The sequence below is a fragment of the Crinia signifera genome, chromosome 7 (genome assembly GCF_055691185.1).
Source record: "Crinia signifera chromosome 7, ASM5569118v1, whole genome shotgun sequence".
Taxonomy (NCBI): domain Eukaryota; kingdom Metazoa; phylum Chordata; class Amphibia; order Anura; family Myobatrachidae; genus Crinia; species Crinia signifera.
The window spans coordinates 158,900,836-158,915,220 of record NC_139223.1 but is presented as its reverse complement, the minus strand read 5'-3'; the positions used below and the strand labels follow the sequence as shown (position 1 = coordinate 158,915,220).

The window sequence follows — 14,385 nt, the reverse complement described above, 5'->3', positions numbered from 1 at the left end:
CAATACACACAACCCACACCCCACAACGCACACACCCCACAAACCACATGCAACCCACACCATACGCAACCCACAATGCACACCGCACATACCGTACACAATGCACACAACCCACACTGCACGCAATGCACACAACCCACAACACACAGCCCACACAACCCAAAATGGACACAACTCTTCCATGCTCTACAGATTGTTAAGTAGTTTAACATATATTGTAGACTACTAATGCAACCAGACCCTGCTTTCATGATGGCTGCTGATAAGTCTCCAGACTATGAAGACCACACGTGTACCTTTTGGATCAGACGTGATCTAAAAGTGCACAACCTGCATGACAGTGTGGAAACCCTGTTCCTCCTAGGTTCCTCATATCCTGACTCCCTCTGATAGGGCTGACTGGTCCTCCAGAAATCTTTTCCTGTCCCCTTAGCTGTGTAATCAGTCCTCCTTTACGCTGTCAGATTGAGGCCTGTTGGGTCTCCTCAGGGGAGGAAGCTTCCAACCACTTACGGAAGAGATCCCACATTAGACTTATTCTTGGATGTAGCGTTTGCTTAGGACTAGGTCTAACGGTGCCTATAATAACCCTGAGGCTCACATCAGATGCAGCTCTCCACCGATCCATGGACAGGTCTCCATCATCTCATTCCTCGAATCTCCAATATCTGAGATTTCTTCTTGCCATTAATCAGCATCTTCAGAAGGATAAAGCTTGGAGAACTGACATACCTGGATTAGGGCACCTTCCTAGCAGCCTCCATCTTCTTAGTGCTGACCATACTCTGGTCATCTGTGTTTGCAGCCTCCAAACCTGCCATATAAGGTGCACCCTGATCAGTCTTAGAACACCTCATCATCTAGGAGTCCAGTAATGTCACATTGTCACCTTCTCTTCTTCTGAGTCCACCAAAGACTTCTGCACCAGATCGGACTCTCCATGCCTATCCTGATATATTGCATTTTGCTGTATATGGGACACACATATCAGGGGCCACAGCCTTTCTCTGTATTTATCACAGGCATGATGTAATGACCCATGGTTCCTCTCCTTCCTCAGTATCTGCTCCCAATCTACAGATATGGACAAACTGGGCTCACTAAACTACAGGAGAAACAACTAGAGAGGCCACGCCTAATTTAGCGACCAGAGAGGCACCGCCTAATTTAGCTACAAGCCAGAGAGGCCACTTCTGATTTATCGACCAGCCAGTGAGGCACCGCCTGATTTAGCTACAAGCCAGAGAGGCCACTTCTGATTTAGCGACCAGCCAGTGAGGCACTGCCTGATTTAGCGACCAGTCAGTGAGGCACCGCCTGTATTAGCGCCCGGCCAGAGAGGCACCGCCTGTATTAGCGCACGGCCAGAGAGGCACCGCCTGTATTAGCGACCGGCCAGAGAGGCACCACCTGTATTAGCGACCGGCCAGAGAGGCACCACCTGTATTAGCGACCGGCCAGAGAGGCACCACCTGTATTAGCGCCCGGCCAGAGAGGCACCACCTGTATTAGCGCCCGGCCAGAGAGGCACCACCTGAATTAGCGACCGGCCAGAGAGGCACCGCCTGTATTAGTGATTGATCAGGGAGGCACCGCCCGTATTAGCGACCGGCCAGAGAGGCACCGCCTGTATTAGCGACCGGCCAGAGAGGCACCGCCTGTATTAGCGCCCGGCCAGAGAGGCACCGCCTGTATTAGCACCCGGCCAGAGAGGCACCGCCTGTATTAGCGCCCGGCCAGAGAGGCACCGCCTGTATTAGCGCCCGGCCAGAGAGGCACCGCCTGTATTAGCGCCCGGCCAGAGAGGCACCGCCTGTATTAGCGCCCGGCCAGAGAGGCACCACCTGTAATAGCGCCCAGCCAGAGAGGCACCGCCTGTATTAGCGACCGGCCAGAGAGGCACCGCCTGTAGTAGTGATTGATCAGGGAGCGATATCTAGAAAATCGTGCACAGTGCTTGTGACATGCATCACATGACTAATCTATACACTACCGGTGTGCCACTCACTAGTGTAGTAACTGTGAGCCAGTAGTGATTGCAGAGCTGAAAAACACCAATTCCTCACATTTCTCACCTGTCGCCGACATATTTTGCTTTGAGATATGGTTAAAACCACAAATTCCAGAATCACTCGTACAGTAACTGTGCTGGTGTTGCTTCCCTGATTCAGCCTGGTGGATGTTTTGTTAATAAATACATGAGGAATTGGAGCGTGGTTTCATTCACTCTCATCTTCTGCGGCTGTTGTACAAGGGGCGCGTGTCACTGAGGGCAGTATAATATCTCCCATTGCTGCTGTAATAGGGGACAGTGACACTGAGGGCAGTGCAGGGGTGTACGTGACAGACTGAGGGCGCTGCAGGGTGTAGGTGACGGACACGTCATATATCCCCTGTGGCTGGTGTACTAGGGGACAGTGTCACTGAGGGCGGTGCAGGGTGTAGGTGACGGACAAGTCATATATCCTCCGTGGCTGCCATACTAGGGGATAGTGTCACTGAGGGCAGTATAATATCTCCCATTGCTGCCGTAATAGGGGACAGTGACACTGAGAGCAGTGCAGGGGTGTACGTGACAGGCACGTCATATACCCCCTGTGGCTGCCATACTAGGGGACAGTGTCACTGAGGGCGCTGCAGGGTGTAGGTGACTGACAGGTCATGTATCCCCGTGGGTTACATACTAGGGGATAGTGTCACTGAGGGCGCTGCAGGGTGTAGGTAATGGACACGTCATATATCCCCGTGGCTGCTGTACTAGGGGATAATGTCACTTAGGGCGGTGCAGTGTGCAGGTGACGGACAAGTCATATATCCCCCTGTGGCTGCTGTACTAGGGGACAGTGTCACTGAGAGCGCTGCAGGGTGTAGGTGAGAGACACGTCATATAATCCCCGTGGCTGCCATACTAGGGGATAGTGTCACTGAGGGCAGTGCAGGGTGTAGGTAACAGACACGTCATATATCCCCCTGTGGCTGCCATACTAGGGGACAGTGTCACTGAGGGCGGTGCAGGGTGTAGGTGACGGACATGTCATATATCCTCCGTGGCTGCCATACTAGGGGACAGTGTCACGGAGGGCGGTGCAGGGTGTAGGTGACAGACACGTCATATATCCTCCGTGGCTGCCATACTAGGGGATAGTGTCACTGAGGGCAGTATAATATCTCCCATTGCTGCCGTAATAGGGGACAGTGACACTGAGGGCAGTGCAGGGGTGTACGTGACAGGCACGTCATATACCCCCTGTGGCTGCCATACTAGGGGACAGTGTCACTGAGGGCGCTGCAGGGTGTAGGTGACTGACAGGTCATATATCCCCTGTGGCTGGTGTACTAGGGGACAGTGTCACTGAGGGCGGTGCAGGGTGTAGGTGACGGACACGTCATATATCCTCCGTGGCTGCCATACTAGGGGATAGTGTCACTGAGGGCAGTATAATATCTCCCATTGCTGCCGTAATAGGGGACAGTGACACTGAGGGCAGTGCAGGGGTGTACGTGACAGGCACGTCATATACCCCCTGTGGCTGCCATACTAGGGGACAGTGTCACTGAGGGCGCTGCAGGGTGTAGGTGACTGACAGGTCATATATCCCCTGTGGCTGGTGTACTAGGGGACAGTGTCACTGAGGGCGGTGCAGGGTGTAGGTGACTGACAGGTCATATATCCCCTGTGGCTGGTGTACTAGGGGACAGTGTCACTGAGGGCGGTGCAGGGTGTAGGTGACTGACAGGTCATATATCCCCGTGGGTTACATACTAGGGGATAGTGTCACTGAGGGCGCTGCAGGGTGTAGGTGACGGACACGTCATATATCCCCGTGGCTGCTGTACTAGGGGACAGTGTCACTGAGGGCAGTGCAGGGTGTAGGTGACGGACACGTCATATATTCCCTGTGGCTGCTGTACTAGGGGATAGTGTCACTGAGGGCAGTGCAGGGTGTAGGTGCCAGACACGTCATATATCCCCCGTGGCTGCTGTACTAGGGGACAGTGTCACTGAGAGCGCTGCAGGGTGTAGGTGACGGACATGTCATATATCCCCCTGTGGCTGCCATACTAGGGGACAGTGTCACTGAGGGCAGTGCAGGGTGTAGGTGACGGACACGTCATATATCCTCCGTGGCTGCCGTTCTAGGGGACAGTGTCACTGAGGGTGGTGCAGGGTATAGGTGACAGACACGTCACATATACCCCGTGGCTGCGGTACTAGGGGACAGTGCCACTGAGGGCGGTGCAGGGTGTAGGTGACAGACACGTCATATATCCCCCGTGGCTGCCGTACTAGGGGACAGTGTCACTGAGGGCGGTGCAGGGTGTAGGTGACGGACACGTCATATATCCTCCGTGGCTGCCATACTAGGCGACAGTGTCACTGAGGGCGGTGCAGGGTGTAGGTGACGGACACGTCATATATCCCCCGTGGCTGCCGCACTAGGGGACAGTGTCACTGAGGGCGGTGCAGGGTTTAGGTGACGAACAGGTCATATATCGCCCGTGGCTGGTGTACTAGGGGACAGTGTCACTGAGGGTGGTGCAGGGTATAGGTGAGAGACACGTCATATATCCCCCGTGGCTGCCATACTAGGGGATAGTGTCACTGAGGGCAGTGCAGGGTGTAGGTGATGGACACGTCATATATCCCCCGTGGCTGCCATACTAGGGGATAGTGTCACTGAGGGCAGTGCAGGGTGTAGGTAACAGACACGTCATATCTCCCCCTGTGGCTGGCGTACTAGGGGACAGAGTCACTGAGGGCGGTGCAGGGTGTAGGTGATGGACACGTCATATATCCTCTGTGGCTGCCATACTAGGGGACAGTGTCACGGAGGGCGGTGCAGGGTGTAGGTGATGGACACGTCATATATATCCCTGTGGCTGCTGTACTAGGGGACAGTGTCACTGAGGGCGGTGCAGGGTGTAGGTGACAGACACGTCATATATCCTCCGTGGATGCCATACTAGGGGACAGTGTCACTGAGGGCGGTGCAGGGTGTAGGTGACAGACACGTCATATATCCTCCGTGGCTGCCATACTAGGGGGCAGTGTCACTGAGGGCGGTGCAGGGTGTAGGTGACAGACACGTCATATATCCCCCGTTTCTGGCGTACTAGGGGACAGTGTCACTGAGGGCGGTACAGGGTGTAGTTGATGGACACGTCATATATCCCCCTGTGGCTGCCTTACTAGGGGACAGTGTCACTGAGGGTGGTGCAGGGTGTAGGTGATGGACACGTCATATATATCCCTGTGGCTGCCGTACTAGGCGACAGTGTCACTGAGGGCGGTGCAGGGTGTAGGTGACGGACACGTCATATATCCCCCCGTGGCTGCCGCACTAGGGGACAGTGTCACTGAGGGCGGTGCAGGGTTTAGGTGACGAACAGGTCATATATCGCCCGTGGCTGGTGTACTAGGGGACAGTGTCACTGAGGGTGGTGCAGGGTATAGGTGAGAGACACGTCATATATCCCCCGTGGCTGCCATACTAGGGGATAGTGTCACTGAGGGCAGTGCAGGGTGTAGGTGATGGACACGTCATATATCCCCCGTGGCTGCCATACTAGGGGATAGTGTCACTGAGGGCAGTGCAGGGTGTAGGTAACAGACACGTCATATCTCCCCCTGTGGCTGGCGTACTAGGGGACAGAGTCACTGAGGGCGGTGCAGGGTGTAGGTGATGGACACGTCATATATCCTCTGTGGCTGCCATACTAGGGGACAGTGTCACGGAGGGCGGTGCAGGGTGTAGGTGACGGACACGTCATATATCCTCCGTGGATGCCATACTAGGGGACAGTGTCACTGAGGGCGGTGCAGGGTGTAGGTGACAGACACGTCATATATCCTCCGTGGCTGCCATACTAGGGGGCAGTGTCACTGAGGGCGGTGCAGGGTGTAGGTGACAGACACGTCATATATCCCCCGTTTCTGGCGTACTAGGGGACAGTGTCACTGAGGGCGGTACAGGGTGTAGTTGATGGACACGTCATATATCCCCCTGTGGCTGCCTTACTAGGGGACAGTGTCACTGAGGGTGGTGCAGGGTGTAGGTGATGGACACGTCATATATATCCCTGTGGCTGCCGTACTAGGGGACAGTGTCACTGAGGGCGGTGCAGGGTGTAGGTGACGGACACGTCATATATCCTCCGTGGCTGCCATACTAGAGGATAGTGTCACTGAGGGCAGTGCAGGGTGTAGGTGACGAACAGGTCATATATCCCCCGTGGCTGGCGTACTAGGGGACAGTGTCACTGAGGGTGGTGCAGGATGTAGGTGACAGACACGTCATATATCCCCCTGTGGCTGCTGTACTAGGGGACAGTGTCACTGAGGGCGGTGCAGGGTGTAGGTGACAGACACGTCATATATCCCCTGTGGCTGGCATACTAGGGGACAGTGTCACTGAGGGAGGTGCAGGGTGTAGGTGACGGACACGTCATATATCCTCCGTGGCTGGCATACTAGGGGACAGTGTCACTGAGGGCGGTGCAGGGTGTAGGTGACGAACAGGTCATATATCCCCCGTGGCTGGCGTACTAGGGGACAGTGTCACTGAGGGCGGTGCAGGGTGTAGGTGACAGACACGTCATATATCCCCCGTGGCTGGCGTACTAGGGGACAGTGTCACTGAGGGCGGTGCAGGGTGTAGGTGATGGACACTTCATATATCCCCCTGTGGCTGCCATACTAGGGGACAGTGTCACTGAGGGCGGTGCAGGGTGTAGGTGATGGACACTTCATATATCCCCCGTGGCTGCTGTTTTAGGGGATGGTGTCACTGAGGGCGCTGCCGGGTGTAGGTGACAGACAGGTCATATCCCCCGTGACTGCTGTATTAGGGGGGCGGTGTCACTTTCCCTATCTACATAAGATTATGATGCAGGGGTGAGACTAAGATATCAGCGCAGTCCTCAGAGCAGCGTCACAAGCTGCTGATACGCCATATGTATAACAGTAGTGGTGCAGCCACTGTTTAGGAGTGACACGTGTGTCTGTTTAGGAGTGACACGTGTCAGTTATGGGATCCGTACATTATTCAGGGGATAATAAAGCTGCACTACAGGCAGTGAGACGACAGCAGGTATCACAGTACAAGAGTGAATGCTCCACCTTCAGCTCTAGAATAGACAGAGAGGAGCCTACCACGCTGCATGCAGTGCCACTACTCGTGGCCTTCCACAAACCTATTGTGGCATGTGTAGCCTTCAGCCTTCCCACACGCTGCCACTTGGGGAGGGGCTTCCGCTCATTTACCGGAAGAATGGAGGAGCTACCTGTGACGGTTTCCACATTCCAGGCAATGTCCAGCTGCAGAGATTGGACTCTTCGCTCTGCCCCTTGCGCCGGGTACACCTGCTCCTCCTTATCGCCATCCTGGCTCCGCCACACATCCCGCACGGGTTCTGAAACACAAGGTGGTGATGGAGAAACATTTTACTGATTACCCTTCGTATGGTGGGTGATTTACATGCTGGAATTCCCAGGTCCCTCCTTGTGTTCGTGCAGGAACACAGGTCATGGTCTCCGCTGATCCCACACTGATTACATCTCTGTCAGGAAGGGTCAGGAGATGACACAGGAGAAGTGCCCACTTAGGCAGATCCACCAATAATCAGGATCTATATTCTAGAAGAGCCCTTTGTCCTGCATTCCGTGTGGGAGTCGGAGCTTCCCACAGGTGTGTGGTCTGTCCTGTGGCAGAACTTGCTTGGCTAATAGACATGAGATGCAATGGACGGGCTAGAACACAGAGCTGTGTGGACTGAGAGACCACCCGCCACAGGCAGAACTAGCCGCCCGCCACTCCATCAGCGAATGATCGAGACAATAAAACATGGGGCTTATTATCTTTAGCAGCATTGTTTCTAGATGTCCAGGAAGAACAATCAGAAAATATCCATTTGCAATGAAATCTGTTTTTCAAATGTTCTGATGTCCTGGAAATGTGTAGCCCAGAACAAACGAGTCCCCGCCATAGGTACATGTCCCCCATTGCGGCACAGCGCAGAGTATTTTTACTTTTCTCCCTGGGCCCTATGGCAGTGGTTCCCAAACTGTGGGACCCCAGGGTGTCTAGGCTCCCTGGGGTCCCACAAGGCTCCTGTAGGGGTGTCTCAAATTGGTGGTCCAGCTCAAAACCACGTGTGTACTGCACCACTACATACAACACACACCAACGCCTGAGGCAGAGGAACAGATGTGCCACGTGTGTACAGATAGCGCCACTGCATACTACACACAGCGACACCTGAGGCAGAGGAATAGACGTGCCACATGTGTACTGCACCACTACATACAACACACAGCAACGCCTGAGGCAGAGGAACAGACGTGCCACGTGTGTACTGCACCACTACATACAACACACAGCAACGCCTGAGGCAGAGGAACAGACGTGCCACGTGTGTACTGCACCACTACATACAACACTCAGCTTATACTGCACCTGTGGAAATGTCAGGACGCTCAGCGTTCATGTTCCCATCGATGTTTGTCGTCACCTCCTCTGCATTTACTTTCTGATTCTCGAAGTGGACTAGCAGGGGAATGATCAGGAGCTCCTTGGGTGGGTCACTGGCCCAGCGTCGTCGCCTCCTCCTCTGCGGAACTTTGGGAGACTCCTCAACAATTGGGGGTAACTTTAGGAATTCCTGCATCTGAATAGCAAAGACACCAAAATATGGGAATCATTTGTATAAAAGGAGTTTTACTAATTAGTTTCATCATTGTGCTGCATAATGATAAGAGTACTGACGACCTGACCTGACTGATGTGCTAAGCCCTGGCGAGAGATAAAGTACTGTCCAATCTGCCACGTTTGCAGGCTGGGTTTGAAAAATGACAGTTAGGGGTTGATTGGCTGGTGGTTGCTCTTTCACCAAGGCTTATGTCATTTGTATATATTCTGATCACTCTGTTTCAGTAAATTATTCTCATTATGAGGCTGGGAAGAGTTGTGCCTCATTACGGGATCAAACATGGAGGATTACATACAAGCTTACCGCAAGATGCATTGTCATGGCTGGGAAGCATAGCAGCGCCTACCGTTGTCCAATTATACTCAGCCTGAAGCTGTTGCTATACTCTAACACATACAAGGGCAGTGTGCCATGTAACATACAGCTACTTTATAACTATAGGACAAGGATATGCTGAAAAATAGGGATTTTGTACTTACCATACATCCTTTTCTCAGAGTCCACAGGTGTCACTGGAGTTACACTGGGGAGCATGGGTACTTTAAATAAAAGATTAGAGTGGCTAACTCCTCCCCTTCTACTTCCCCCTCCAGGTCAGTCAGAAAGGTTGTGCCCGCAAGGGAGCAGGAAGATAAAACACACTTCCGAAGAGGAGGTTAATACCACATACATCATTCAATACGAGAAGTAAAGAAGAAAGCCAGTGAGTAAACACTGAAAGTTCAAACATACATAGTCAACAGACAATGTAACATACTAACATAACCAACGTAACCCTAGCAGGGAAACTCCAAGGTAATGGTCCTTGTAGGAAATAAGCCCGAAGGCAACAGAAGAGAACAGCGCTGTGGTGGGCGTCCAGTGACACCTGTGGACTTGGAGAAAAGGATTTACGGTAAGTACAAAATCCCTCTTTCTCCTTCATCCACTAGGTGTCACTGGAGTTACACTGGGGACGTCCCAGAGCCTTCAACCCGTGTGGGTGAGCACTGAGAACCCCTTAACACCCTGCGGCCAAACACTGAAGCAGGAGCCGCAAAGGTATCAAACCTCTAGAACTTAACAAAGGTTCGACAGCCTGACCAGGTAGCCGCTCGGCAGAGCTGCTGGAGAGAAACCCCTCGGGCAGCCGCCCAAGAGGATCCCACCGACCTGGTTGAATGCGCCGTTATGCAAGCAGGAGGAGTCCGAGAAGCGGTGACATAGGCCTGACGGATAGTCAACCGAATCCATCTGGACAGCATTTGCTTTGAAGCTGGCCATCCACGACGCACAGGGTCGTAGGTAACAAAAAGCGAATCAGACTTCCTGATGGGGGCTGTGCGGGCTACATAAATCCTCAGAGCCCTAACCACATCCAAGGATCTTGCTTCAGGTGAGTCCTCTGGAAAAGCGGGAACCACAATGGGCTGGTTCAAGTGAAAGGCCGATACTACCTTAGGAAGGAAGGCCAGGCTAGTACGGAGCTCCGCTCTGTCAGTATGGAATTGAAGAAAAGGCGGGGAGTGACAAGAAAGAGCCCCCAATTCCGATACCCGTCTGGCAGATGCCAGAGCCAGCAACAGTACAACCTTCCATGTGAGGTAGCGAAGGTCCACCTCCTCCAAGGGCTCAAAAACAGAGGTCTGAAGGTACTGAAGCACCAAGTCCAGGTCCCAGGGAGCCATTGGAGGGCGAATGGGTGGCTGCAAATGAAGCACCCCCTGGAAAAAGGTTTGCACTTCCGGAAGAAAAGCCAACTTCTTCTGAAAAAAGATGGAGAGCTGAGACCTGTACCTTTAAGGTATTCAGCCTCAGCCCCGCAGTCAAACCTTCCTGCAGAAAAAGGAAGAGTATTGCCTTCTTGAACAGGCACGTGGAAACACCACGCCTCTCGCACCAAACCACATATGAACGCCATATACGGTGGTAGTGTGCTGAGGTGACCTCTTTCCTGGCACATAGCATGGTGGGTATAACCGCACGAGGTATACCGGCCCTCCTCAGGATGGACTTTTCAGCAGCCACGCCACCAAATGAAGACAACCTAAATCAAGGTCCTTGGCTGAGAAGGTTGTCCTGAAGAGGCAGGGGCCACGGCTCGTCTATTAGCAGTGCTGTCAGATTGGTGTACCAAGACCGACAAGGCCAGTCTGGTGCCACCAACAGAGCCATGACTCCCTCTCTCCGGATCCGTTGAAGCACTCGGGGTATCAACGGGAATGGAAAGAGGAACACATGCTGGAAAGGCCAAGGAGCTACCAGCGCATCCACCCCTTCTGCTTGAGGATCTCGCGTTCTCGTGAAGAACCGGGGGAGTTGAAAGTTGTGGCAGGACACCATCAGGTCCACTTGGGGACAACTTCTGAAAGACTTGAGGGTGTAAGCACCACTCTCCCATATGTACGTCCCGCCGAATGAGAAAGTCGGCCTCCCAGTTCTCCACTCCTGGAATGAACACGGCCGACAGGGCCATGCCCATGGGCCTGAACAAAATCAGGATCCTGCTGACCCACTTCATGACTGCGCAACTGCGGGTGCCTCTCTGCTTGTTGATATACGCCACCATCGTGGAGTTGTCGGACTGGACATGAACGGCCTTGCCTTGGAGGAGAGGTCTGGAGAAGAGCGTACTAGACTGCTCGGAGCTCCAGAACATTGATCGAAAGGAGACTCTCCTGTTGTGTCCATAACCCCTGGAACTGATGGTCCAGGGTGAAAGCTCCCCAACCGCGGAGGCTGGCGTCTGTGGTGATGAGGGTCCAATCCCAAATCGCAATCCTCCTTAACTGTTGTAGGTTGGCGGTGTTGAGCCACCAGAGCAAGGACAGGCGAGCCCGAGGGGACAGGGTCACCCTCAGCTGCAGATGCAGGTGAGAGCCTGACCATTGATGGAGGAGCGATAGCTGGAAGGGGTGAAAGTGAAACCGGGCGTATTGTATCGCCTCAAAGGTAGATACCATCTTCCCCAGCAGTCTGGTGCACAGGTGCACGGACACCTGTCTGCGACGCAGGACAAGCCTGACCAAGACCTGTAAGGACTGGATCTTGTCCGCCGGCAGAAACACCCGCATCTGACTGGTGTCCAGGATCATCCCTAGAAACAAGAGACGCTGAGTGGGGTGAAGCTGTGACTTGGCGAAGTTGAGAATCCACCAGTGGGATGTGAGGATCTTCTGTGTGAGAAGAATGTGCTCCAGCAGGGTGTCCCGGGAATGACTCTTCAACAGAAGGTCGTCCAATTAGGGGATGATAGTAACTCCCTGCATGCAGAGAACCTCCATCATGACTGCCATCACCTTGGTGAAAATCTGAGGTGTGGACGAGAGGCCAAACGGAAGGGCCTGAAATTGCCAATGCCGTTCCTGCACTGCGAACCGAAGATATGCTTGGGGGCCAAATGGGAATGTGCAAGTAAGAGTCCTTGATATCGATGGATACCAAGAACTCTCCTTCTTCCAAACCCTGGATCACGGACTGCAGGGACTCCATCTTGAATCTGACGACGTGCAAGTATGGGTTCAGACCCTTTAGATTGAGAATAGGACGTACCGAGCCATCCGGCTTTGGTACGAGGAACAGACTGGAGTAGTAGCCCCGGGTACGCTGATCTACAGGAACTGGAACCACTACTCCCATGTCCTGTAGTTTGGTGATGGCTGCCAATAACTGATGTCCTTTCTCTGGAGGAAGAGGAAGTCCGGTTTTGAAAAACCTGTTTGAGGGAGACAGACTGAAGCGAATCTTGTACCCTAGGGTCACAAGATCTCTTACCCAGGCGTCCTGACAGGACTGGAGCCATATGGTACCGAAGTTCCGCAGATGAGTTCCCACCCTGGGATCCCCCAAGTGGGACGGTGGACTGTCATACAGTAGGCTTGGTTGCCTTGGGGTCCAGTGTGGCTGTGGAAGCGCCTCTGCCATGACCTCTGGTCCCCCTGTGGGATGGAGCACCTCCTCTGGATCGACCTCTGAACCTGCTTGAGGGATGAAAGGCACGAAAGGAAGACAGTACAGTTCTGCGAGACGGGGGTGGAGCTGCCGAAGGGAGGAAGTGTGACTTCCCACCTGTGGCCTGGGATATCCATCTATCCAGTTCTGGTCCGAACAGGAGCTCGCCATTAAAGGCCATGGATTCCATCGCCCTCTTTGATTCCGCATCCGCCTGCCACTGGCAAAGCCAGAGGCCTCTACGGGCTGAAATGAACAGTGCAGACCTCCCAATGGGGACACCTCCCAATGGGACTGCCTTGAGTGACTGGCAGGTCGGACTTCCAATAGGAAGTCACTGCCAGTCACATTGAAGCCAGAGCTGTCTCACAGACTGCATCTGGCTTCACTTAGGCAGAGAACAGTGGTGGATTTTACCTGGGGGGAGAAGAGGGGGGCTGCAGCTTATAGGGAAAAACCGCCACTGATTATTACAATGCATGCTTGCTTTGGGGAGGGGTGTAATCCTACTCAGCTGCTGCAGAACCTCTTGTAATCCTGTTACTGGACAGTCACAGAGCATAACTAGGAAAGCAGATCCTCTACAGCAAAGCTTACCAAATTCCAGGTGCTGCATTCCAGTCACCTGTGCTCAAGTAGGGATGTTCTTAAAACCTGGACTGTAATGGTGGAGTTTGGTAAACTCTGCTGTAGAAGTCATACAATGGCAGAGACACGTATGTATGATATAGGTGACCGGTGGTAACGGGAGAGAGCATGTGACACATCTCACAGTAATGTCCCTGCAGTTAGTGTACGGACCTCACCTTACTGCTTGGATCTTTCAGAATGTCTGGTTCTGGAACAAGGGATTGGGAGATCGGTGGCAGGAATCCTCCACCCGGAAGAGGTTGGATGGGATCATTCAGCTGCTTCAGAGACTCTTGTTTGGCTGCGCAGGAAAAGATCACCCAGTTACAAAACATCCAGTAATGCACTGCACTGAGCTGAGCCAGCAATACCTGTGTAGGTTACATCTATGCAGGACTACCATACCTGTGCATGATACGCATGGGCAGGACGTACCTGTGTAGAACACACCTGTGTAGGTCACATATATGCAGGACTACCGTACCTGTGCATAATACGCCTGGGCAAGACGTACCTGGGCAGGGTTACCTGTGTAGGTCACATCTATGCAAGACTACCGTACCTGTGCATGATACTCATGAGCAGGATTTACCTGTGCAGGTCACACCTCTGTAGAATTACAATACCTGTGCAGAATGCACCTGTGCAGGACACACCTGTGCATGATGTACAGGGCTACCTGTGTAGGTCACATCTATGCAGGACTACCGTACCTGTGCATGATTTACCTGGGCAGGACGTACCTGTGCAGAACACACCTGTGTAGGTCACACCTCTGTAGAACTACAATACCTGTGTATGATTTACCTGGGCAGGACGTACCTGTGCATGATGCACCTGTGTAGGTCACACCTCTGTAGAACTACCATACCTGTGCATGATTTACCTGGGCAGGACGTACCTGTGCAGTACATAGAATCCTATTCAGGTTCGTACGCTGCGGCTGTTGGTTTGCATGGAGACCAATGTTGTGTCACTGCGCATTTCTGCTCATGTGCATACGCAGGGTGCAAGCACCCACTGCGAATAGTCGCATCGCTGGGGGCACGCACCCAGGACAGTGGGTGAGGGGCGGAGAGGGGCGTGGGCAGCTCCATTATCATTTGTGAATGCCCA

General features: G+C 53.3%; 1 protein-coding gene across 8 annotated transcripts in view; it reads right to left on the bottom strand.

Moving 5' to 3' along the window:
• KIAA2012 (KIAA2012 ortholog) overlaps positions 1-14,385 on the bottom strand; it is a 225,103-nt gene that overhangs the window by 127,596 nt on the left and 83,122 nt on the right. For all 8 annotated transcript variants that reach the window (XM_083154101.1, XM_083154093.1, XM_083154100.1 and 5 more), the window contains exons 8-10: positions 13,446-13,570; positions 8,457-8,667; positions 7,285-7,413 (exon numbers count right to left, since the gene is read on the bottom strand). In XM_083154101.1, coding sequence (XP_083010227.1) covers positions 7,285-7,413; positions 8,457-8,667; positions 13,446-13,570 — 465 coding nt within the window. The remainder of the gene's footprint in view (positions 1-7,284; positions 7,414-8,456; positions 8,668-13,445; positions 13,571-14,385) is intronic.